The 27,204-nt window shown below is 40.1% G+C and overlaps 2 protein-coding genes across 2 annotated transcripts in view; both read left to right on the top strand.

Annotated features, from left to right (window-relative positions):
* Positions 1-147: 147 nt before the first annotated feature.
* LOC141719594 (uncharacterized) lies at positions 148-1,361 on the top strand. Its single transcript, XM_074521970.1, has 3 exons — positions 148-631; positions 1,110-1,237; positions 1,356-1,361. The coding sequence occupies exons 1-3, from the start codon at positions 148-150 to the stop codon at positions 1,359-1,361; spliced, it is 618 nt and encodes a 205-aa protein (XP_074378071.1).
* A 125-nt stretch (positions 1,362-1,486) lies between these two features.
* LOC141719593 (uncharacterized) overlaps positions 1,487-27,204 on the top strand; it is a 35,905-nt gene continuing 10,187 nt past the window's right edge. Inside the window, exons 1-11 of the mRNA XM_074521969.1 lie at positions 1,487-1,529; positions 1,626-1,682; positions 1,841-1,915; positions 2,011-2,067; positions 2,431-2,802; positions 2,948-3,310; positions 3,536-3,572; positions 3,684-3,994; positions 4,104-4,356; positions 4,440-5,467; positions 5,572-5,783. Coding sequence (XP_074378070.1) covers positions 1,487-1,529; positions 1,626-1,682; positions 1,841-1,915; positions 2,011-2,067; positions 2,431-2,802; positions 2,948-3,310; positions 3,536-3,572; positions 3,684-3,994; positions 4,104-4,356; positions 4,440-5,467; positions 5,572-5,783 — 2,808 coding nt within the window. The remainder of the gene's footprint in view (positions 1,530-1,625; positions 1,683-1,840; positions 1,916-2,010; positions 2,068-2,430; positions 2,803-2,947; positions 3,311-3,535; positions 3,573-3,683; positions 3,995-4,103; positions 4,357-4,439; positions 5,468-5,571; positions 5,784-27,204) is intronic.

The raw sequence follows: 27,204 nt of genomic DNA, 5'->3' as shown, positions 1-27,204 counted from the left end.
AAATTGTTATTTTATCAATTTAACTCATACGATGATCTTGTTAAATCGTGTAAAAGAAGATTTCAACACACGAGGGATCATGGTTGGGAGTCTCTGCTTGAAGAAACATGTGATTTTTGTGTAAACAATTCAATAAGTATCCCAAATATGGAAGATGTGTTTGTTGCTCGAGGAAGATCAAGACGTGGGGTACAAGAATTCACAAATCTTCATCATTTTCAGAATGATTTATTTTATACTATCATAGATGATCAGATGGGAGAGTTAAATAGTCGATTCAATGAAGTTAACACAGAGTTGCTTTTGTGTATGGCTTGTCTCGATCCATCTGATTCTTTTTCTGCATTTGATAAAAAGAAGTTAATTCGATTTGCAGATTTCTATCCTTCTGATTTTTCAGCGCTGCAACTCTTATTACTTGATAATCAACTTGAAAATTATATCATGGATGTGAGAGGACATCCAGATTTTTTTGATATGAAGAGCATCAATGATCTTTCACAAAGAATGATTGAGACAAAGAAGGCTGATGTATATCCTTTACTTTATAATCTGTTAAAATTGTCATTAATCCTTCCGGTTGCAACTGCCACAGTTGAAAGATCTTTTTCAGCCATGAAAATCATCAAAAGTACTTGACTGAAGTGTTGAATGCTGAAGCCTGCAGGTGCATTTAATCTCTCATCTTTGTATTTTATATTTGAGAAAGACTTTAAGTCCTTAATAGCTTTGCTGATAGTTCAATACTTAGTAAGAAACTGCTACATTTTAAGAGATTAGTTTGGTGAAAATAATTTGGTGCCCCCCCCCAAAATTAGATCCTAGATCTGCCCCTGAATGTTCCTAACTCTTCTGGTATTGTATCTTTCTTTGTCTTTCTATTCGTATGTAGATTTGAATATAAATCATATTCTTATATTCATTTCATGAACTTAGTTGTGAAGCGTAGAAATATTTGTATTGGCCAAGAAAATCTCAGTCCCAGTGTTACAGTTGCAAATCAACAGACTCCAGGTTCTGTAGTATCGTCTGATAAGTTTTCCACATACATATCTTATCTGTTACATAAATTAATTTTGAAACTCATGTGTAACATATGCATTTTGTAGTGGGAATTAGGTCTCCTTTACAACCATTATCAAATAAGGCAAATGTTCTGCGTGATCCCCCCCCCACAAACTTTCTAACTTTGTTGTTGATGTATCGTCTAATAGAAGCATCACATCTTCCTTCACAGGTTTGTGTAGTTTCTTTACAAATGTTATGTGCAGATGTTCAATTTATGTATCAATGTTCCTTGCAAATGTATGATGTTGTGTATAATTTTATTGTCTATGATATTTATTGATTGCTAGATTTGAAACGTATGAGCAAAAGTGTTGGATTGAGACCTGTTGGTGAATCAAATAACACTTCTTGCAGTGTATCAATTTCACATATTTCGGGTATTACAATTGAAGAAAATAACACTCCAACAGCCAAGAACATGGAAAGAGCTGCTGCATTGTCAGATATTACCAATGCGTCGTGTACGTTATATTATAACTTGATACTGAAATTATAAAATTTGTATGTTCTATTGCCTTTGCTATATGTTTAACATTACATTGTGTTATTGGTTGCAGCCGTGAAACGTAGAATACGTGGTCACAATATTGAGAAGATTTTTACAAACCCCATGTGTATGTTGTCTTTTGATAATTTTGTTTTCAATTAGTTGTTATGATTTCCTATTTCATTATTGCCCTTAATCAGTTTCTTCCTGCACTAACAATGTATATTAATAACTCTATTTTTTATTTTATTTTTTTTCAACAATCATCTTTATTAGGAAATACAGGTGTAGAAAAAAACAGTGTAGCGGCGAAGAACAGAAAACCATCTTCTATGCCTTCAGATATAAACAGTACCATGTGTGCGTGATCTATTAACTTAATTCTCAAAATTGTAAGATTTTATGTTTATTTCGATGGGAAAATAATTAATTCCCATTGTTGTATTTTGTTGCAGATAAGAAATGTAGAGTACGTGGTCCTAATATTGAGAAGATGTATACAAATGCCATGCGTACATTTTTTTTGAGAATATGTTATTTTCTATTTTTTTTAAAACTTTACACAATGTAATTGATTAATCCCACTTTCTTCAACAAAGGAGATGTATACTCAAGTATTTGTTTACTATGCAGCTGTGGAACGTAAAGGACTTGGTATGTCCTCTGTGAATAGCGGTGACGCATCTTCAAACTCTAATCCCATATTTGAACATGGGCGAATGAGCCAACCGAGACGTCTCATTTACGTAGAAGTTGTCATAATCCCCATGAACCAAAATTAAGAAACAGTAAAGAAAAGAATAAATGTCAAGCATCTCCTGAGAAGAGGAATTTGATTTCAGATTTTGAAAAAGTGTTTGAAATTGACAATTCAGAGTCCAATGATTCGGATGTTGGAATTGATGATGTGTACCATGATGACCTGGATGGTGTGATATTGAATCAGAATTTGTGGCGTGGATATATGGATCTTGGTCCTCCGTTAAAGTTGTGCAATAAATATGGTGCTACTATGTGGAACGAAGAGCGTAATAATAAATCATGTCCACATAAAGAGCCCGCATTTTCTATGTGCTGTCGGAATGATCAGATACATTTGCCAAAAGAAAGACCGCCACCAGATTCACTAGCTTCTTTGTTACTTGGTGGTGAGAAATCGAGGCATTTTAAACAGTACATAAGAGTGTACAACTACATATTCCAATTCACTTCCACTGGTAGTAAGATTGATAACTCAATAAACAGAGGTAACTCTCCATATTGTTTTCACTTACAAGGTCAAAACTATCATTTGGTTGGGAGTTTAGTACCGCTGGATGGATCTTGCCCCAAATTTTGCCACATCTACATACGACACGTGGAATGAGGTTGAGAATAGAATCAATGCAATAGGAGGTGCTTCTGACAATGTTGATCCAGATATTGTCGAGGAACTTTTAAGTATTTTAGACAAGAATAATGAGTTAGTCAAAACTTTTCACATGGCTCAGAATCGGTTTGAAAATGAAGAGCTGGATGCGTTTAAGTTAGTCCTCATATTATCTCAATCTTCTAGCGGTAGACCAAACCATATTACACCATCTGATGAAGTTGCTGCTTTCATTGTTAGTGATGATATGGATACCGGTGATTTTAGAGACACGGTTGTGAATTCCAAACAAGAAGGATTGAAGATGATATATGAAACAGATCCACATTTCATGCAGTTGCAATATCCACTATTGTTTCCTTGGGGAACAGAGGGGTATCGTATACGTATACCTCTGATAAGCAATAAATACTCTGAAATAAAGAATTTAGATGATGAAGACCTTGATTCTGACTCAATATAGAGGCGACATGTTTCACTAAGAGAGTATTATTGTTACAAGATTATGATACGAACTTTTGAAGGTATTTATTAGAAGTAAGCAATGTGATTAGAATATAAAATGCATAATGAATTAGTGCATATTCTCACCATCATGTCATTAATTTCAGGTTTAACGCCACACCTTGCCGGACGTTTATGGCAACGGTACGTTGTGGATCAGTTTGCTGTCATTGAACAATATAGATTAGACTGGGTTTTAACGCATTAAACTACCATCCGTGCTGATTTGTATAATTCTGTACGTGATGCTCTCAGTAAAGGAGACTATGATCCAATACATGTTGGAAAAGCTGTTATACTGCCTGCTTCATTCACTGGATCTCGGCGATACATGTCTCAATACTTTAAGGATTCCTTGGTGGTATGTCGTGTAATTGGTCATCCATCCTTATTTCTCACCATGACGTGCAACTCAAAGTGGCCAGAGATACAAAAAATGCTTAAATTGCTGCCCAATGTTGATCCTATTGATGCACCGAATATTGTTTTTCACGTGTTAAACTTTAAGCTTGATCAGCTATTAGATTTGATTAAAAAGAAGAACTACTTTGGAAAATGTATAGGAGGTAAATTTATTTTATTGGACACCGACAATTTTATATTTAATTTTTTGAATCATATCTACACATACATAAATTTAATGATATATTTTTTCTTTACTTATGTTTTGCACAGTTATGCATGTAATTGAATTCCAGAAGCGTGGTTTGCCTCACGTGCATATACTAATCTGGCTGAGCCCTGAAAGCAGACCTAATTCTATTGAAAAGGTTGACCAGTTGGTTTCTGCTGAAATACTGGATACGAATTCTGATCTAATAGCATATGAAGCTGTTAAAAACTACATGATGCATGGACCCTGTGGTAAAGACTTATACACATCTCCATGTATGGTGAAAGGAAAATGCATACGTCATTTCCCAAAAAGGTGTGAATAAATAGAATGATACATATGTTCCGTAATAAGTCTATTTTATTATTAATATTGATGCATGTAATTTTTTTTTTAAGATTTAATGGTAATACCTATTTTGACGATTGTGGTTTTCCTGTTTATCGGAGGCGTAACACTGGTAGAGTTATCAATAAAAAAGGGATCAACCTTGACAATCAATATGTAGTTCCATACAATCGAGATCTTATATTACGGTTTCAGTGTCATATAAATCTGGAAATTTGCAACAGTTCAAGATCATTGAAATATCTCTTCAATTACTGTTTGAAGGGTCATGACACTACTACAATGTTGTTGAAAAATAAAAGTAACAAATCAGGGAATGAACAAAATGCAAGATCCGTGAAGAATTTGGATGAGGTAATGAATTTTCTTGATGGTAGATATGTTTGTGCATCTGAGGCATCCTGGATGATTTTTGGGTTTGACATTCATCATCGTTCCCCAAGTGTTGAACGCTTACCAATACATTTTCCCGGTCAGAAGTACTTGAATTTTCAGAGTTCTGCAGATTTGGAGAATGTGTGCAATAACGCGACTTCCAAAAAAAGTAAACTAGAGGCTTGGTTTGTAGCTAACAGTGAATTTCCACAAGCTCGAAATTTTACGTATTCTGACTTTCCCACCCATTTTACATGGATAAAGAAAACTGCTAAATGGAAGCTTAGACAAAGAGGTGATGTGGTTGGGAGGTTAGCAGAGGTTCATGCAGCAACTGGTGATTTATTGTATCTTCGAATGTTGTTACTTCGATGTAAAGGTGCTTTATCTTTCATTCAGCTGAAAACTATTGATGGAACTACATATGATACATTTAAGGAAGCATGTGGTGCTCTTGTTCCGTTAAATAATGACAAGCAGTGGCATGATGCTTTGGAAGAAAATGCATTCTCAGCTATGCCAACCCAAATTCGGGCTATGTTTGTTAACATCCTGGAAAATTGTTCTGTGTCTGATCCTCTTGCGCTATGGGAAAAACACTGGCCAGCATTTTCAAACGATGTTCTTTATATGAGGCGCAAGATTTCAGATAACATTCATTTAACATTGTCTAAGTATGAAATCCAGAACTATGCTTTAGCAGGTGTGTGATCAGTATTAAATACATGATACGTTAGTTACTTTGTATTGTTACTTTTTTTGTTTTTAATTAGATGTCGGAAAAATTATTATTGTTTTTTTGTGCAGAGATTGAAAAGTTGTTAAATGATGTTGGTAAGTCCTTAAGAGATTTTCATATGATGCCATTTCTTGACGAACAATTTTTTCACACTTTTGTCAATCGTCTCATTGTTGAGGAAACTAGCTACAATAAAGAAGAATTGAGACTTAATCATGAAAAAGCTCATAAAAATCTGAACTCAAGGAAGCTAGATGTATATAATGCAGTTATTGATAATGTAAACAAAAATAAAGGTGGAATATTTTTTGTTTACGCGAGTGGTGGATGTGGTAATACGTTCCTTTGGCAAACTCTTTGTTCATGTTTTCGATCAGAAGGTGTTAGTCGCTAAACACGCGCTAATATTACACGCAAGTATACGAGTTCACAAGTAGTATAAAATCTTTTATAGTTCATTCCCACAGAGACTGTATTGGTTAACTAATTAATTCACGCACTTAAGTAACAATGTATGGTTATTATTCAATGCTAAGAAGATAACAAATTGAGTTTGTTTATAACTAAGAATTATGCTAACTATTATAACTACGAGAATAAGATTGATTAAATTAATATATATGACAAACATGGGATTCTAACTTCATTAAATACTTCATTCAATAGCTTAATTGTTCTCAACCTTAGCATGCAATGGTGATGACACTAATCAGACAACACGAAACTGATAAACGCTAACTTTCGTTGCACGAGTACCATACTACCAGACATCCATAAAAGAGATAGAAGCTGAATAGACATCAATTATATTGAGACCCTATATGTCTATAGAATTTGACAACATAACGGTTTAAGCACAAGTTATCTATCTTGATTACACAGGGCAAGTAAGATGGTTAAAATTACCTACGAATCATGCATAACAATAACACATGAACCTATGCTAGCATGGCAAGTTCTAAATCCTTAAATTCACTTTCGCTTTATTAAGAATTAAGACATGATAGGGATAAATAAATCCTGATTGTATAATTAAATATTACATTAATTATACATGATTTGGGCTGCTAGGCCCAATAAGAAGATGTATGACATTCAGACCAAAAAGGTTAATACATTGATCAGGCCCGATGGACCAGATCAGGCCTGATGGAATAAAGAAGGCCCAAAAACCCTGAATATTAATTAATTTTGTAATTAATTAATATAGGGAAAAATCAGCTATTGAGAAGAGTCCCAATAAGGACATAAATCCTTGCAGATTAGCCTCTAAGGGACCTAGAAGGATAAGGAATCAGTTTCCTACTATTTAGGACTCCAAAGTCCATTCTAATTTTGAGACTTGGCTACCAAGTCTCCTATACCAAGTCCAATTCAAGGACCACAAACATCTATATAAGGGGCCTCACCCCACAAATCAGAACTACATTTTTTGGCTTGATTCTCTAATTCACATAGATACGTAGGCATCTCGTAAAGGCAGAATTAAGCTACGAAACACGAGAGCAGCCATTAAAGGCCTTGAGCTCCCGAACCTTAGTAATAAATACAGCAAATAACAACCTTAGTTTTTTATCCATAATATTTGGCGCCGTCTGTGGGACCATGGCGAAAACACGGAGAACAGTTAGAGCCCTTGAAGGAGGAAAACCAACGGGGACAACCCAAGTGATTTCTTCAACTATGGAGGTACTTCCTCATTTAACCTATGCAACCACGCAAGGAGAAGCCCAGATCGGGGCAACTGAACCTCATCCACAAGGGACGATTCCCTCGGCTACTCAAGGTACGAATCCCCAAGTTCAATAACTACATGCACCTGTGAATTCTCGATCCATCGGGTATGAATATTCAACTGTTGTGACTACTAACCCCCCTTATAGGATGCCCCTTTACCCTGAGGTTGAAGGAAGTGGACATGTTGGACGGAGTGAAGCGCGAGGGCGATCGCCCCCATACATACGAGGTTTGGCTCCTATCCCTGAGGATCGGGAATTTTCTGGTCCTTATACTGAGAGAGACTCCGAATCTTCGGATGATGAAGTAGTCCCAAGAAGGAGACGTGCTGACAAAGAGCCGATGGCTGATGGTATCCAACGTCCTCAAAGCACCCAAGGGACGAATCCCCAAGAAGTGCAGGAAAGGATCAGGGCACACGAGGCTGAGATTTGAAGGCTAAGGCGCGACTTGGAGGCGCACCAGACCATCAGACCCCCAGTACCTCCTAGGGGAGAAATCCCTCTCCTATCATAGACCTGGATGGTCCAGTACAGAGATGGGCTGTTTTCCCAAGGGCTGATCCATGCAATCTTCTTCCCCTTGGAGATCCTGATGATCCTACTCCGCCCTTCACTGAAGAAATAATGAATGCCCATATCTCAAGGAAGTTCAAGATGCCAACTATCAAAACTTATGATGGCACAGGAGATCCCGCTAATCATGTTAGGACATTCTCTAATGCACTGTTGTTGCAGCCTGTGAATGATGCTATTAAGTGTCGGGCCTTTCCTCAAACCCTGTCGGGTATGGCTCAAAGGTGGTATAGTCGTTTGCCCCAAACTCTATTGGGTCATTCATAGAATTAAGTCAGGATTTCATTAAACAGTTTATCAGTGGGAGAGTGCATGAGAAAAGTTCAGCATCCCTCATGAGCATTGTACAGGGAGCAAAGGAATCCTTGAGAGAATACCTGAATCGTTTCACAAAGGAGGCTTTGAAAGTCCCGGACCTTGATGACAAGGTAGCCATGATAGCACTGCAACAGGGAACTAGGGATGAATTCTTTAAGATGTCTTTGGCAAAACGCCCCCCTGAAAGCATGTTGCAGCTCCAAGATAGAGCTGGGAAGTACATCAAGGTGGAAGAGAGCATGAGGAAGACCGTAGTGAGTAATGAGCCCAGTGGAGGCAAGAAGCGGAAAACTGACCTGGAATATATCGCTAAGGATAAGTATCCTAGAACCGAGCCAAACCTTGATTCAACCCCCAAGAAGGGAGGACCTCGGCAAAAGTTCACTGAATATGCTAAGCTGAATGCTCCTAGAAGCCAGATCTTGATGGAAATCGAGAAAGATCGAGATATTCGTTGGCCTAAGCCCTTGAAGGCTGATCCTGCCAAGCTAGATAAGAGCAAGTATTGCAGATTTCACAAAGATGTCGGTCATGAAACCGATGAGTGTAGACAACTGAAAGATGAATTTGAGTTTCTCATTCGGAAAGGAAGATTGAACAAATACACTGGAGATAGAGGGGATAGGAATAACAATGGAAGAAAGAACTTTGAAGATCGTAGGAGGGACCAAGACGATCAGGGGCAGAATCCCCAGCCTAGGGGACCGGTGATAAATATAATCTTTAGAGGACCACGACCCTGAGGGCCTGTGATAAACACAATCTTTGGAGGACGAACTACTGCTGGGTTATCCAAGAACTCCAGGAAAGCGTATGCTCGAGAAGTTATGCATATTGTTGGGGAAGCCCCGAAGAGGGCCAGGACAGGAGTAACAATGTCTTTTGATGATTCTGATCTGGGGGGTGTGAAATTTCCCCATGACGACCCGTTGGTTATAACCCCGATAATAGGGAACAACCCAGTGAGAAGGGTCCTTGTGGATAATGGTGCTTCAGTGGATATCTTGCTCCATGACACCTTTTTGAGGATGGGATATAATGACTCCCAATTGACCCCAACCGACATGCCAATATATGGGTTTGCGGGAGTGGAGTGCCCCGTAGAAGGGATAATCAAGTTGCCAACCACCATAGGTCAGGAACCAAGGCAAGCAACTCAGATGTTGGACTTCGTGGTGGTGAAGGCTAGTTCGACTTACAACGTTATCATGGGAAGAATATGGATATACGCCTTCAAGGCAGTCCCTTCTTCCTACCATTCAGTTATGAAGTTTCCTACCCGGGATGGGATCGGAGAAGAGAGAGGAGACCAAAAAATGGCTAGAAGCTATTATGTGGCCTCTTTGAGGGCATATGGAGTTGGGGGGCAGGTTCTTCCTATTGAAGATCTGGATATCTGAGAGAATGAAAAGAAAAGAGGAAATTCAGCAGAAGACATGGTTTCAATTCCTTTAGCCCCCGAAGATCCTGAGAAGGTGACTTTTATTGGAGCAACGCTCGAGGAGCCCCTTAGAGGGAAGTTGGTGAATTTTTTACAAGAAAATAGTGACGTATTTGCATGGTCAGTAGTTGATATGCCAGGCATAGAACCGGAACTGATTATTCACAAGCTGAATGTGGACCCAAATCGGAAGACAGTGAAACAAAAGAAAAGAAGTTTTGCTCCAGAAAGGCAAGAAGCTATAAAACAGGAAGTGGAGAAGCTCTTAGAGGCTGGTTTCATTGAGGAGATTAAATTTCCAGAATGGTTAAAAAACCCTGTAATGGTGAAGAAGGCCAATAGAAAATGGAGGATGTATGTGGACTTCACTGATCTAAATGATGCCTGTCCTAAGGACTGTTTCCCGTTACCAAGGATCGATACTTTGATAGACGCCACTGCTGGGCATGAAATGTTGAGCTTCATGGATGGATTTAGTTGATACAATCAGATTAAGATGCACAAGGATGACATTCCAAAGGTATCATTCATCACTGACTTTGGTGTTTATTGTTATCTTGTTATGGCATTTGGTCTTAAGAATGCACGAGCCACCTATCAAAGGTTGGTAAATAAAATTTTTAAGGATCTTATTGGCAAGACTATGGAAGTCTATATTGATGACATGTTAGTCAAGAGTCTAGTAAAGACTGATCATATAACCCATTTGAGGGAAGTTTTTGAGGTCCTGAGGTACCACGAGATAATTTTAAATCCTACAAAGTGTGCTTTTGGAGTAGGATCTGGAAATTTTTTGGGATTGATGGTCTGCAAGAGAGGGATCGAGGCCAACCCCGATAAAATAAAGGCAATCCTGGACATGAAACCACCAAAAACCGTCAAGGATGTTCAGAAGCTCACAGGAAGGGTTGCTGCGCTGGGACGATTCATCTCCAAGTCAGGAGACAAGTGCTTGTCATTCTTCAAGTCACTAAAAAACATTAAGGACTTTGTATGGAGTGAGGAAAACCAGAAGGCTTTCGAGGAGTTAAAGAAATATATGGCCCATGCCCCGTTGTTGGCCAAACCAGCTTTGAATGAAGTTTTATACTTATACTTGGCCATTTCAGAGAATGCTTTGAGCGCTGTGTTGGTTAAGGAGGAACTGAAAATCTAGAAACCCGTATACTATGTCAGCAAAATTCTGTATGGAGCTTAGTTGAATTACTCAACTATTGAGAAATTTGCTCTAGCCTTGGTAATGGCTTCAAAAAAGTTACGTCCTTACTTTCAGGCTCATCAAATTGAGGTGCTAACAAATCAGCCCCTGAGAAATATCATTCATAGTCCTAAGGCTAGTGGGAGGTTGATCAAGTGGGCAATAGAGCTGGGAGAATTCGACATCAAGTATAAGCCACGAACGGCAATAAAAGCCCAGGATTTAGCTGACTTCGTGGTGGAATGTACCATACCCAACCAAGAAGTCGGGGGGCCGGAGGATACCATACCTCAAGACAAGGAAGTTGATAAGGGGGACAAAGAAAAGGATGATAAGGAGAAAGAATATTGGATTCTCTATTTTGATGGAGCATCAAAAATAAATTCAAGTGGAGCAGGTTTGGTTTTACAAAGCCCTGATGGGTTCTTAATTGAGTATACCATGAAGTTAGACTTCCCAACCACAAACAATGAGACGGAATATGAAGCTCTGATAGCTGGCCTCGGCCTAGCAGGAACACTTAGAGTCAAGAACTTAAAAGTCCGTGGAGACTCGAAGCTGATCGTATCCCAGGTAAAGGGAGAGTTTAAGGCAAAGGATGATATGATGGCTAAGTATGTCCGCCTGGTAAGGGTTGTGATGACCCAATTCGATGAATGCCATGTTGAGCACATTCCAAGGGAGGAAAATGCTAAGGCAGATGCATTATCAAAGTTTGCTTCATCTGCGATAGAAGAAAGTTCAGGAAGTGTATACTTCCGTGTTTTGAAGACACGGAGCATCGATGTTAAGCTTGTAGCTCCTATAGGCCTGGGGACGTCGTTGATAGATCCCATTAAGGCCCACATTCAAACTGGTTGGTTACTAAACGATCCTACTGAAGTATGGAAGTTAGCTGTTCGAGCACTAAGGTACTATTTGATAGATGGGATTCTGTATAAAAGATCTTTCGTGGTTCCTTATTTAAGGTGTCTCAGGCCCGATGAGGCATGCTTGGCTTTTGAAGAAGTACATGAAGGTATTTTTGGGCAACACTTGGGGGGCAGGGCCTTAGCTCATAAGATAACCCGTTTAGTCTTCTACTGGCCAGAAATGATGGCTGATGCCAAAGAATATGTGAAGAAGTGTGACCGCTGTCAGAAGCATGCACCAGTCGTTAGACAACCCCCCGAGATGCTGACCTCCATCAACTCACCCATCCCCTTTTCTATGTGGGGAATGGATATACTGGGACCTTTTCCCATGGCCACAACACAAAGGAAGTTCCTGATTGTAGCCATTGATTTTTTTATAAGTGAATTGAAGCCAAGCCTTTGGCCAAAATCACAACTAAACAAGTTGCGTAATTCCTATGGGAAAATATTATGTGCCGGTATGGAGTTCCCCGCATCCTAGTCACTGACAAAGGAACACAATTCAACAATGAAGAATTCAAGAAGTATTGTGAGGAGAATGAAATTGAGTTACGATTCACCTCTGAGGCTCACCCGCACGCCAATGGGCAATCGGAAGTGGCGAATCGAATAATCCTGGATGGACTAAAGAAGAGGATCGAGAAGTCGAGGAATAACTGGGTGAATGAAATACTCCCAATACTATGGGCCCATAGGACTACCTGTAGAGTTACGACTGGAGCAACTCCCTTCATGTTAGCATATGGTGTAGAAGCAGTTGTTCCTGTAGAGATATCACATTCCCCCCTAGAATTCAAGCTTTTAATGGTGAGGAAAATGAAGAAGGGCAAAGGTTAGCCCTGGATCTAATTGATGAAGTACGAGATGAGGCACATGTAAAGATAGTGGAATATCAGAAAAAAGCTTCGTTCTACTACAACCTAAGGGTTAAAGAAAAGTTCTTCAAACAAGGTGACTTAGTCTTGAGGAAAGTGGAAGCTTCTGGCGTAGGGCAGAAAGGGAAACTTGCCCCAAATTGGGAAGGGCCATACAAAGTCAAGAGCGTTCAGGGTAGAGGAACCTACAAGCTGGAGACTATGGATGGTTTTGAAGTCCCGAGAACTTGGCATGCCCAAAACCTGAAGGTCTACTATGTGTAGAACGGTTAAAGTACGATTCTCACTTGTCAGAGTGACAAGTAGGTTTAAAAGCACCTTGAAGCTTTGCTTGCTTAGGATTTTTTATAGAAGATATGTTTTAGATTTTGTCAAGGTTAAACCCATTTAATGTAAGGTATCAAGAATACCAAATTATAATAAAAAGCGTTCAACTTAATCTTAGCATATTAGATTGATGCATTGTGAAGGATAAAACCAAGTTATAAACTTGAGTTTGAAAAATCAGAAAAAATACGATGATGCTTGGGCAAATACAACTGAAAATAATAAAAATCAATTACAAAGTTCAAATATTGTCTAGAAAAGAAGAAATACATAAAACTTAGGCCTTGGAAGGCTCAGATTCTTTGAAACCACTATCCGAAGTCTCCTCGGATGTCTCTCCAGTCGGTCCCTCGGATGTCTCTTCGGAAGTCTCCGTAGAGGTTCTCTCGGAACTATCCTCGGACGCCTTGGAGGCCGCAGAAGACGCTGGTTTAGGAGACGCTGGCTTTGGAGGCTCTTCTACCCTGGCCTTCTTTATAACGGGCTCAGGCTCCTCCTCAGAAGAAGATTCCTCCTCTTCAGATCTGGATTCAAGCTCCTTCCTTTTTTGGCCTTGGCCTTGACTCCCCGATGGGCCGTCCTTAATCAGATCGGTGAGCTTATCTGCAACGCCCCCAAGTACTGGGACTTTCATAGGGCAGGGGAAAGGAGATTGTTCAAGAACCTCAGGAAATTCTTCCTGGATAGCCTCCACAGCAGCGTCCCATCCTTCCTTGTAGCTGACTGGATGTCGGAGGGCGTCATGCTCCACCATTAAATCCTTAAATTCCTGAGTATCCATTCAGCCGTCAAAAGCTTTGTCTTTTTGAGCCTTGAGGATAACATTCTCAGCCCGGGCCGTTTCAAGGTCAGAAGTTGATGAGGCGAATTGGGCTTCAAGAGCCTCTATCCTCTGGTTGGCCTCCTCGAGCTTCTTGTTTGCATCCTCTAGGCCAATTTTCCAAGCCTTGGCTTGGTGAATCGCCCCTTGAAAATGGACGTTCGCCTACAAGATACAAAGCAAAAGTGAGAAATGAGAAAAATTACAGCAAAAAACTATGAATGCCAAAGGAAAAAGACGTACCATCGCTAAAGCCTGAGCTCCGAAAAGCTCGTTAGCCTCCAAGTCCTGTTGAAGGACAAAGTCTTGATAGTCAACCGGGGAAATGGAATGCATAGACCATTCCTTCGCAAGCGCTGTATTGCCAACAATCGAATCCTTGCCTCGGATTCCCCAAGCGGGTTGGAAGAAAGCCCCTGGATTTTGTTTGGTACGTAAAAGTTGGTTGGGGCCTTCCTCTCCTGGTTCCTTCGCCTGGAGTAGGAACTACGGGAAGCGATCCCCGAGGCGCGGGTTTTTGAAGACCTTTCCAGCACGCTTCATCCTGGTCGTTTCCAGGTCTTTAGGCTTTGTAGCCTCCTCAATCTTCTCAGCCACTGCAACAAATAAGATAAGTGAGTTGAGAAATTAGCAAAGTATAAGGTGGAAGAAACGAAGACAACTAGAGAAGGAAGGAAACATACTCTTTTTAGGAATGGGAGAAAGGCCACGTTCTACAAGAACGGTCTCCCTGATAAGATCCCAAGAGTGGGAAGTCCCATTATCTTGAGTAAGGAGGTTGAAAGCTCTGGTCTCCTCCTTAGACAAAACTATATCATCAGGGCTCCCATCTACGGCTAGCCCAAAAGATGAACGAAATAGGGTACCCCAATCGCCACCCTCCCAAAGGACGTACAGGAAATCTTTCTTCCACCCCAAATTGTTGTCAAGGATGGACTTCCCATTCACTATGTGGGGAACGGTTGGGCGCTGGTTCAAAGAAACCCACCCCAGATTCTTGTCAGGACTGTTCTTGAACTGAAAAATCTTTCTAAAAACAGCAACTGAGGTAGGGACATTGTGCTTGGCGCATTGCGACAGGTAGCACAGAATCAACCTCCAAGAGTTAGGAGGGAGTTGGCAAGGGCTGATGCCCACATCAGCTAGCAAAACAGGGATAAATGGGTGAAAGGGGAGTGTGATACCTACCCTTAGAGTGTCCCTGTAGACGCATAGTGTGTCCTTCCTCCATTGACAGGCCCTGTCGGCCGGACCCGCAAGAACTAGCTTGAAAGCTTCCTTGATTTTGAAACAACCACTCAACTTGTTCAGCTCCTTTGGATCCCGCAAGACACTGATATGGTCGTGCGCATCTAAATGCGCATCAGACGGGTACTCGTCCCCTCGGGTGTTGATCATATCAATCAAGGAAGTGTACCTTGATCGAATGGGGAATTCATTGGACTTTCTGGCCACATTCATCTTGGCCAAACGAGTCATTTTCTTATCAGCCATTTGAAAAAAAAGGGGGCACATAAGAAAGACAATTTTAAATGCAAACTATGCAAAAACAAGCATAAGAAGAAAAAGGGAAAAGGGTTTACCTGAAGTAATGCTGCTAAAAGAGGCCGGCTTACTAAATGGAGGCTTTGGGGCTCAAAATACTCTGACCTACAGTTATTTCTCTGAGATCCTTAACAGAAGAAAAAAGAAGGAGAATTTAGAAATGAGAAAGTGAGGAGCAATAGACTCTACTCACTCCTTTATATAGGAGAAAAAGTAAAGTTGAAAGGACAAAAAGCCCAGTAAAAATAAAGGCCCAAAGAAGAAAGCCCAGAAATGGAACGTTCCAAAATATTCCAAGGAATTCCAAAGAAAATAAATAAAAATTCCCGAGAATTCTAAAGAAGGTGTTTTAATATATTAAAGTCCAGATTAATATGGAAGAGGCCCAATGGGAGGCCCAAATCCAATTAGGATTTGGAAAAATAGAAGGCCCAAATCCAATTAGGATTTGGAAAAGTAGAGGCCCAAATCCAATTAGGATTTAGAAAAATACAGGCCCGAATCAAAGCCCTAAAAAGAGAAGGCCCAAACAAGCCCCAATCCAAATTGAATTAGAAGGAAGCCCAATACAGACTAGGATTGAGGTCGAATTCCAGGTCGTGAATTCTATTCGAATTCTTTCGAACAGACACCCGAAAATTACGGGTAAAAAAGAACAGGATTGAGGTCGAAAGCCAGGTAAATAAGACCAGGATTGAGGTCAAATTCCTGAATCAAGCACAATATTTTTCTAGAATAAGTGCAGAAACCTCGACTAAAATCCAGGTCGAAGGTTCGGCTAGGATCCTGGTCGAAATCCAGGTCGTGAATCCTAGTCGAAACCTTTCGACCAGGAAACAAATAAGCACAGAAATCTCGACTAAGATCTAGGTCGAAGGTTCAACTAGGATCTTGGTCGAAATCAAGGTCGTGAATCCTAGTCGAAACCTGACGACCAGGAAGCAAAGAAAGACACAAATTTCGACCAAAATCCAGGTCGAAATCCAGGTCGTGGATCCTAGTCGAAATCCTTCGACCAGGATTGAAAGGCTGGCCCAAAATTCGACTAGGATCCAGGTTGAAATTTCGACTAGGATCCTGGTCGAAAAAGGGCTAAAAATTTGAAAATATTTGTGAAAAACTGCACAAAATTTGAAAAAATCTCAGAAAAAAGGGAAAATTCCTGAAAAATATCAGAAAATTCCTAAAAATAGGGAGAAGGTAAGATAATAAAAAGGGAAGTTTTTAAACGACCCTGAAGCCGCGTACAAGGAAAATCGTTGTAAACGTGTAGGTCACTCCACACTTTACGCAAAACGATACCCTGAAAGGGAATGAACGAACTTAACTTTTACGAAATCTTATACGGTTTCCCAAAAGTTGGGGGGAAAATGATAGGGATAAATAAATCCTGATTGTGTAATTATATATTATATTAATTATACATAATTTTGGGCTGCTAGGCCCAATAAGAAAATGTATGACATTCAGACCAAAAAGGTTAACACATTGATCATGCCTGATGGACCAGATCAGGCCTGATGGAACAAAGAAGGCCCAAAAACTCTGAATATTAATTAATTTCATAATTAATTAATAAGGAAAAAATCAGCTATTGAGAAGAGTCCCAATAAGGACATAAATCCTTGCAGATTAGCCTCTAAGGGACCTAGAAGGATAAGGAATCAGTTTCCTACTATTTAGGACTCCAAAGTCCATTCTAATTTTGAGACTTGGCTACCAAGTCTCCTATACCAAGTCCAATTCAAGGACTACAAACATCTATATAAGGGGCCTCACCCCACAAATCAGAACTACATTTTTTGGCTTGATTCTCTAATTCACAGAGATACGTAGGCATCTCGTAAAGGCAGAGTTAAGCTACGAAACACGAGAGCAACCATAAAAGGCCTTGAGCTCCCGAACCTTAGTAATAAATACAGCAAATAACAACCTTAGTTTTTTATCCATAACAACACACTATCTTATAAGTTCGCGACGCTCATAAGACGAATACGCACAACCAATACTAGGATATCAATCAATCACCAATACTAAGTTATCGAAACAATTTAACTATAGAAATTCATAAGTAAATCCGTTAGAACCCCACGATAACAATTAGCCCATGATCGGACTCATCATCAATGTGGGTTCCAATGAAAGCATGGTATAACAAACGTAGTCTTTATAACGAATAAATAAAATCAAGTACAAAACAAGAGTAAAGGTTCACAAGTAATAAAACTAGCATCCAAATACAACTTAAAACAAAGATTCACAAGTAAAAACAAGATCTTCTTCGCCTTTTTTGAATTTTGCTAAAAACGGTCTTCTTACGGCTCTCCTTGCGCTCTGGTATATCTCCCTATAAAAACGTTCTTATTTGAATATATATAGCAGCCCTTTGCAATCTGGAAGTCTCCCCACTTAGAATCGAATTAGAATCAGGATTCTTTAATTTCGCACCAGCGCGGGAACGCGCTATCACAGTGCGGGCGCGCTGCCTTTCTGGAATCCTGGCACGGTCGCGCGCTATCACAGCGCGGGTGCGCCGTCCTTCTGGGAAAAACTCAAATTTCATCTTTTTCCTTGCTGCTTCGAGCCGGCTTTCCACGAACTTTTATTCCAACACCACCTTGACACCAAATTAGCACCAAAACAATGCTAATTCACCTGATTCACATATTAATGCCTGAAATGCAAAAACACTAGAAAACATGTTAAAACACTTAACAAGTTGAGTACAAATGCATCAAATTAAAGCTTATTAGAGCATTATAAAGTGTCATAGATTCCACTCAACGTACCCCCAAACTTGAATCGATGCTTGTCCTCAAGCATAAACAGACTCAAGGAACAAGAGAATAAAAATGCATGAATGCAACTAATATGAATGCAACGATCCCAAATAACTAAACCAATCGACAAGAAACATATCAACAAATGTAGTTACTCGCATAAAGATCAATTAAATCATACAAATCAACTTACAAACTAGAGACGTGCGTGTGTGCAGATGGTTACAGATACACTATCGCAACTAGATCAATAATCATGACTCACTACTTATCAAGACAATCGCAAGTTTATAAACAGAATAAAAGCTAGACTCAAAATAATTTATAACATTTCGATTTTTATATCGGAGATTTATATGGAATCATGCTTTTATTCACAATAAAACAACACAAGTATGCTTATTTGATCGTGCAATGAGTGAGGTCCACAAAAGATTTATACAATAGTACCCATGTAGCGAGCGTTAGGTTAGCAGATCTGTTAGGGCGAAAAACACACGCTAATAATACACGCAAGTATACGTGTTCGCAAGTAATATAGAATACTTTCTAGTTCATTCCCACAGAGACTCAGACTAATTATGTTCAATTAACACTTACTCACCAATGTATAATTACTTCTCAATGTCAAGACAGTAACACTTAGATTTTGATTAACTAATTATTAACTAGAATTAACTACGAGAATTAAGCACTTAATTGGAACTTGAATTAACAATATTAAACGCACATGAGATCACAACTTCATTACTACTTCCTTCAATAATTATTGTTATTACCCTTAGCATTTAACGATGATGATATTAATCGAACAACACGAAACTGATAAAAGCCAACTTTCATTGTACTAATACCATTCTACCAAGCATCCACAATTAAGATAGAAGTTGAATAGACATCAATTATGTTGAGACCCTATATGTCTACAGAATTTGACAACATAACGATTTAAGCACAAGTTATTCCTTATGATTACACAGGGCAAGTATAACGGTTATAGTTACCCACTAATCATGCATACACATACATGAACCTATGCTAGCATGGCAAGTTCTAAACCTCAAGATCCACTGTCGCTTCACAAGAGATTAACACCCTATCTTATATGTTCACGACACACATAAGATGAATAAGCACAACCAATACTAGATATCATACAATCATTACACACTAAGGTATTAAACAACTAACTAAAGAATTCCATAGCAAATCCGTTACGACCCCATGATCACGATTAGCCTATGATTGAACTCATCGTCACCATGGGTTTATATGAAAACATGATAAAAAATACACGAGAATAACTAAATAAACTACTTATATTAAACCAGAGTACGTCACAAGAGTAAATAGGTTCAAAGTAAAGAAAACTAGCATCCACCGTTATAACGAAATAAAGAATCACAAGAAACTATGCTTCCTCTTCGTTGCGATGTGCTAAAATGGTCTTCTTCCTTATCTTCTTGCTCCTTGATTGATACCACGATTCAACACACGTGAAACGTCTCTGAAAACTACTTATATAGAAGCCCCACAAAACCCAGCTATCTTAGAAGTTGGAAGCTCAACAGAATTAGGAGTCTAAAAATCAGTATCTTTTTTTACGCCCCTGAGCGACCGCTCAGCAATCTTGAGCGGGCGCTCAGCTTCCTGAGCGGTCGCTCAGCAGAGCTGAGCGGGAGCTCAGACCCTTTCTGGAAAATACTCTATTTTGCTCCCGTTCTTTGCTGCATTCTGCTCCTATCTTCCCACTCGCAATGCCAAACACATACTGAGGCTTATTCTTGATGAAATCTCTCCACAAATGCAAATAATACCCTGAAATGCACAAATACTAGAAAAATGCATCAAATACACAAAATACTTGATTTCAAGACATCAATTCAAGCCATTATAAGACGTTCGAAGTGGTATAAAATGCCACTTATCACACCCCCAAACTTAAATCGATGCTTGTCCTCAAGTGTCACACACTCAAAAATAAAACAAAAACATGCATGAATGCAATCTATATGAAATGCAGTGATCCCCCTCACTACGACTAAACCAACCAACTCATGACATCTCAACAAATGCAATTAGGCGAATAAAGATCAATCAAATCATGCAAACTAACATGCAACCAGAAACGTGGTGTGTGCGGATGCTTACAGATATGCTTCGCAACTAGATTAATTATCATAACTCGACTATCCTCAAGGCAATCACATGATTATACGAAGAATAAATTTCTAGGCACAAAATGACTTATAACACTTCAAGGTTACTGGAGCTTATTACGGAATCATGCTTATTATTTAACACAATAATAATGCTTATTTGACCGTGCAATGAGTGAGGTCCATAAAAGACTTATACAATGGCATCCATTTAGCGAGAGTTAGGTTAGCGGATCCCAGACTATAAAAGCCTTAGGTCACTAGGCACAAAGTCCCCTAAGAACTTAATAACTTGAATACCAAAGAGCCCACTCGTGATCATTTATGCATTAACTCTTTATTTTTTTTCTTTTTTTTAATATTTTTTTTCTAAATTTCTGAGCAAGTGCGTTTCGCTCCATCTTGCTCAACCCTAGACTACTCGCATAAAAATACGAGCCGACTACTAGCCATTTGATGCCTAGCCACACTTAGCAATGAATTCCAATTTTTTTTTTCTTTTCATGCCTTTTATCACTAAGAACCTATTATAAATTCTAAGCATAATCAATAGATTAACCTCAAAAACCATCAAACCATGACAACAATCTAGTCCTTAAGCATTCTCTAAGACTTAGTGAATTACAAGTGTTTCTAGCATGCACATCAGCCTACAAGACTCAACATCAATCTAACGCTATCACTACACTCGCATCAATATCACAAATCAATTGGTAAAGCAACGCAAAAGGGATCATGGTAAATGCATGAGCTAAATGGCATGATAAATGAAGCTATAAAATAAAATAAAATAAAAACTACATGGCAAAAATATGCAGTTATATGAATTAAACTATCATGAATATGCAACTATATGACACACACACAAAATATTCCTTAACTACCACCCCCAAACTTAAAATCTTCACTGTCCCCAGTAAAGGTAGTAGAAAGGAACACAGGGTATACCTACTCGGAGAAATCATCATCATCACCCTCAGAGGGTGGAGTATCAGGAGGCAGATACGCAGAGTCCTCACCAAAAACGGGCCACTAGATGTCAGCTCCAAGGCCTCTAAAAGCAGTCTCAAGTGCAAGGGTGAGCTCCTGAGCAAAACTGTTCCGCGTCTCGTACATGGCATCCATCCTCCTCGACAGCCTCCTATACTGGGCATCAGCCATCCCAACACCCTCCTGAGCTCTAGAAGAACCTGCCTCATCACGCCCCGGTATCGCCATTGTAGCACCAGCTGCTGGACGCCCTCCTGAAAGATGATAACCCAACCCATGCTCCTCGGGCTCTCCACCAGTCCACTCCTGCATCGCATTCAGAGTCCCGGAATCAATAGGATAGGCCGGCATCTGCAACTGCTCGTGAGAAGGCCACTGAAATCCCACTGCTCGGCAAAGCTTTGTAACTGTAGATGCATAAGGGATGTTCATGTACTTCGCTCCCCTTAAAAACTTCAGAATTCCTTGGTAGATGAACTCACCAAGGTCCACATAGTACTCCTCATTCAAAATACCCCATAATCACTGTGCTCGCTCAACTGTAATCTCATGTGCATGTGAAGTAGGCAGAATATTAGCACAAATAAAGGCATTCCATGCACGGGCATACCTATTCATCGCAATCGCCGGAAAATGACGATACTCGTTAGTCACAGTCTTGAACGTCCAAACCGTGCCCGGCTACAGAGAGTAGCACAAATCAAATCCAAGTCAAAATCAGTCTTCTCATTCCAATTCTCCTCCGTGGGCTTCTTCTAGCGCTACCCAATCACACAGCGAATCGCCTCAGGATGATAATCCACCGTCAGCCCCCGCACAACAGAAAACCCATTCTTTTCAGCTTTCGCGTTCGCATAGAATTCGCAAACCAGCTCATCAGAACCGCCTCCGGTGACTCACAAAAAGAAATCCAACCCTTTTCAGCAATCATTAGCAACAACTCACCATCCCTCCCCGATGGTAAGAATCCCCTCTCCTTCAAAATCGGCTTACCGAGAAGCCTAGTATACTCCTCCTCAACAGCCTTATCAAACAAACGAGGCCTCGCTGCAGTACCCCTCGAAGAATCAGCAGTAGGAACAGTGCTGCTGCTATCAATCGTCTTGGATCTCTTGGGTGCCATTGAAACTGAGAAAAAGTGCTTAAGATTTGTGTTTTTGAATATGGGAGAGAGTTTAAGGTTGAAAGTGTATGGGGAGTATATGGAATAGTTGTACGTATATATAGGGTAAAGATTAGGGTTAAAATTTGATTAGGAGTGGGGTCGAGTGTTAAAAACGTGGGTTTATGGGAAAAGGATTCGTGGGTAGTGGGTTTGTGTTTGTATTTTTGTATTTTTGTATTTTCTGATTTTTTTGTGTTTTTTATTAGGCTAAAAAAATTCAGGCAGTCGGGCCCTGAGCGGTCGCTCAGCAGAGCTGAGCGGGTGCTCAGGGACCTTTTGGAAAAAAAAAATTTGGCCTGGTTTTTCAGATTTTTTTGTGGTTTTGGACAGGTTACTAACTTCTAAGGGTTCCTATAGTCACAAATCAGGGGTTGCCTCCCAAGAAGCGCTTCATTTTCGTCATTAGCTTGACGTAGGGTATTTCGCTCAAGTGGACAATAAAACGGCACTAACCACTTCCTGGTTTGCCGTGTCCCCATAGTAATGCTTCAAACGCTGACCATTAACCCTGAATTCTTGGCCCAGATCATTCTCAAAAATCTCCACCGCTCCATGTGGAAACACAGTTTTGACAATAAAAGGTCCAGACCACCTTGATTTCAACTTTCCCAGAAAAAGTCGGAGACGAGAGTTGAATAAGAGAACTTGCTGCCCCGACACGAATGACTTAGGATATAACTTCCTATCATGCCACATTTTTGCTTTTTCCTTGTACATTTTGTTGTTCTCGTACGCTTGGAGTCGAAATTCATCAAGTTCATTTAACTGAAGCACTCGCTTCTTTCCAGCTGCATCTAGATCAAGGTTCAACTTCTTCAATGCCCAATAGGCCTTATGCTCAAGCTCCGCAGGTAAATGACATCCCTTACCATAAACAAGTTGAAACGGGGACATCCCAAGTGGAGTTTTGTAAGCTGTTCTGTAAGCCCAAACAGCTTCATCGAGCTTTAAAGACCAATCCTTCCTTGACGGACAAACAACTTTCTCTAGAATGCGCTTGATCTCTCTATTAGACACTTCCGCTTGACCATTCGTCTGCGGATGATAGGCAGTAGCAACACGATGATTCACATTATAGCGCTGCATCATAGAAGTGAACTTACGGTTGTAGAAATGCGACCCCCATCACTTATGATTCCTCGTGGCGTTCCAAACCTTGTGAAAATCTGCTTATGAAGAAAATTCAACACTACCTTTGCATCATTCGTCGGTAGAGCCTTGACTTCTACCCATTATGAGATATAATCGACTGCCAACAAGATGTACTGATTATTGCAGGACGAGACAAATGGTCCCATGAAATCGATTCCCCAAACATCAAAGACCTCGACTTCAAGCATCACATTTAACGGCATCTCATCCTTCCTCGTAAGATTCCCCACTCTTTGGCAACGATCACACCTTAAAATGAACTGATGAGCATCCTTAAACAAAGTAGGCCAGAAAAAACCTGCTTGTAGAATACGAGCTGCCGTCTTCTCACCACCATAATATCCACCATAAACTGTGGAGTGGTAGTCTCGTAATATCCCCTCCGTCTCACAGAATGAGATACATCTTCTGATGATCTGGTCAGCTCCTTGTCTAAACAAATACGGTTCATCCCATATATACCACTTCACCTCATGCATAAACTTCTTCTTTTGAACTGTATTCATATTAGAAGGCATTATATTACTGACAAGATAGTTCACAATATCTGCGAACCATGGCTCTTCCTCCTGAACTGCGAACAACTGCTCATCCGGGAAAGATTCATTGATCAATGTCTTATCATGTGAAGTAGAATCGAGATTCTCCAATCTAGAGAGATGGTCAGCTACTTGATTCTCAGTACCTTTTCGATCCTTGATCTCTAACTCAAATTCCTGTAGCAAGAGCACCCAACGAATAAGTCTAGGCTTCGAATCCTTCTTGGAAACCAAATAGCGAATAGCCGCATGATCAGTGAACACTGTTACCTTTGTCCCAAGAAAATAAGATCGAAATTTTTCAAAACCAAAGACTATAGCCAAGAGCTCCTTCTCAGTAGTGGTGTAGTTCATTTGAGCTCCATTTAAAGTCTTACTAGAATAGTAGACCACATGAAAGAGATTATTTTTGCGCTGCCCAAGAACTGTGCCCACCGCATAATCACTCACATCACACATTATCTCAAAAGGCTCTGTCCAATCAGGTGCCGTAATAACTGGTGCAGTTATCAAACTCTTCTTGAGAGTCTCGAATGCCGTCAAGCATTCATCATCGAATTTGAAAGGCACATCCTTCTCGAGCAAGTTGCACAACGACTTTGATATCTTCGAGAAGTCCTTGATGAAACGCCAATAAAAAACGGCATGACCAAGAAAACTACGGATTCCTTTCACAGAAATAGGTGGTGGAAGAATTTCAATGACTCTCACCTTGGCTTTGTCCACCTCGAGACCCTTGCTAGATACCTTATGCCCAAGAATAATGCCTTCACGCACCATAAAGTGACATTTTTCCCAATTGAGCACCAAATTAGTTTCCACACACCTTTTGAGCACCGCACGAAGATTGTTCAAACATTCATCATATGAATGTCCAAAGACGGAGAAGTCGTCCATGAACACTTCGACATTATTTCCAATCATATCAGAGAATATAACCTTCATACATCTCTGAAAAGTGGCAGGTGCACCACATAAGCTAAACGAAACTCTGCGAAAAGAAAACGTGCCAAATGGACAAGTGAAGGTAGTCTTTTCTTGATCCTCTGGTGTAATACATATCTGATTATACCCCGAATAGCCATCCAGAAGACAATAATACTCATGACCGGCCAACTTGTCAAGCATCTGATCAATAAATGGAAGAGGGAAGTGATCCTTCCTTGTGGCCTTGTTCAACTTTCTGTAGTCCATGCATACCCTCCATCCTGTCACTGTTCGAGTGGGGATGAGCTCGTTCTTCTCATTTGCTACCAAAGTAATACCTCATTTCTTAGGTACACATTGCACGGGGCTCACCCAAGAACTGTCAGAAATATGATATATGATTCCTGCATCCAGCCACTTCAGAATTTCTTTCTTCACCACTTCTTTCATAATAGGATTAATTCTTCGCTGTTGCTCGACCGTTGGCTTACTACCGTCCTCTAGCAGAATTTTATCCAGCAGTACAAAGGGCTGATCCCCTTTATGTCTGCTATAGTCCATCTGATAGCCGATTTGAATTCTCTCAAGATCCTCAAGAGCTTGTCCTCCTCACTACCTGAAAGGTCAGATGCAATAATAACAGGTAAAGTAGATGCATCACCTAAAAAAGCATACCTCAAGTGTTCAGGCAATGGTTTAAGCTCCAAAGTAGGTGCTTCCTCAATAGATGTTTTGAGCTTTCCTTCAGCATTTTTGAGGTCAGAAGTACCAAGAGATTCAAATGGCATGTCTAGCTTTCGCCTCAAAGGAGAAGCATTTAGATATTGTAGTTGCTCATTGCCATCCTCATCATCACTGTCAAACTCCCCCACTAAGGTTTTTTCTAATACATCAGACATTAGCATATGATCAAGTTCTGAAGTTACCGCAGAATCAATCAAATCCACCTTTAAGCACTCCTCGTCTTCTGTAGGGTATTTCATCACTTTGAACACATTGAATGTCACATCCTGATCCTGCACCCTCATAGTAAGTTCTCTTTTCTGCACATCTATCAAGGTATGGCCTGTAGCCAAGAAAGGTCTCCCCAATATTATGGGAATCTTCTTATATTCTTCGAAATCCAGAATAACAAAGTCTGCAGGAAAGAAGAGCTTATCCACCTTTACTAGCACATCCTCCACTATGCCTCATGGGTATGTAATAGAACGATCAGCCAATTGTAAAGACATGTAGGTGGGCTTTGGATCAGGCAAATTCAACTTTTTGAAGATAGACAATGGCATCAAATTAATGCTTGCTCCCAAATCGCACAAGCATTTGTCAAAAGACAACTTACCGATGGTGCAAGGAATGGTGAAGCTACCTGGATCTTTAAGCTTTGGAGGTAATTTTTGTTGCAGCACAGCACTGCACTCTTCCGTTAGAGCAACAGTCTCAAGGTCATCCAGTTTCACCTTCCTTGAAAGAATACTCTTCATAAATTTTGCATAACTAGGCATTTGCTCCAGAGCCTCAGCGAAATGTATGTTGATGTGAAGTTTCTTGAACACCTCCAGAAACTTACCGAACTATTTATCCAACTTTTGTTGTTGCAATCTCTTAGGGAAAGGTGGTGGAGGATAGAGTTGTTTCTCCCCTGTATTACCCTCAGGCAGAGTGTGTTCAATAGTAGTCTTCCTTGGTTCCGTCGCTTTCTCCTTTTGCTTAGCTTCTTCATCACCAACTTCAGCTTCTCCGTCTTTCACTTTTTCAGCATCAACAACTTTTTCAGACCTTAAGGTAATAGCCTTGACTTGCTCTTTAGCTTCCTTTCTGCCTGACATTTTAGTATCACTGGGAAGTGTGCCAGGTTGACGATTGAGCACTGCATTGGCTATTTGACCGATTTGATTCTCCAAGGTCTTGATAGAAATAGCCTGACTTTTGCACAACAACTTGAGTTCCTCAAAATCAGTACTAGAAGGTGGAGCTGCACCTCCTTGTTGAGGATATGATTGCCTTTGAGCATAATGCTGTGGTTGCTGGATTCCAGGTGGATTAAACTGTTTACTTACGCCTTGCTGATATGGTTGCTGAATAGCATTTTGATTATTGCTCCAGCTGAAATTGGGATGATTTCTGTTGTTAGGATGATAAGTAGCTGGCACAGGCTGCTGCGGTCGCTGATAATTATTCACATACTGAACAGATTCATTAACAAGGGAACACTGATCCGTAGCATGAGAACCTGCACAAA

The sequence above is a fragment of the Apium graveolens genome, chromosome 4, assembly GCF_009905375.1.
Source record: "Apium graveolens cultivar Ventura chromosome 4, ASM990537v1, whole genome shotgun sequence".
Classification (NCBI taxonomy): Eukaryota; Viridiplantae; Streptophyta; class Magnoliopsida; order Apiales; family Apiaceae; genus Apium; species Apium graveolens.
This window is presented reverse-complemented; position numbering and strand designations above follow the sequence as displayed.

Coding starts and splice junctions, on each gene's coding strand:
- LOC141719594 (XM_074521970.1), top strand. CDS start 148: ATGGAAGATGTGTTTGTTGCTCGAGGAAGATCAAGACGTGGGGTACAA. Junction 632..1,109: donor AGCCATGAAAATCATCAAAA/GTACTTGACTGA, acceptor TGCATTTTGTAG/TGGGAATTAGGTCTCCTTTA.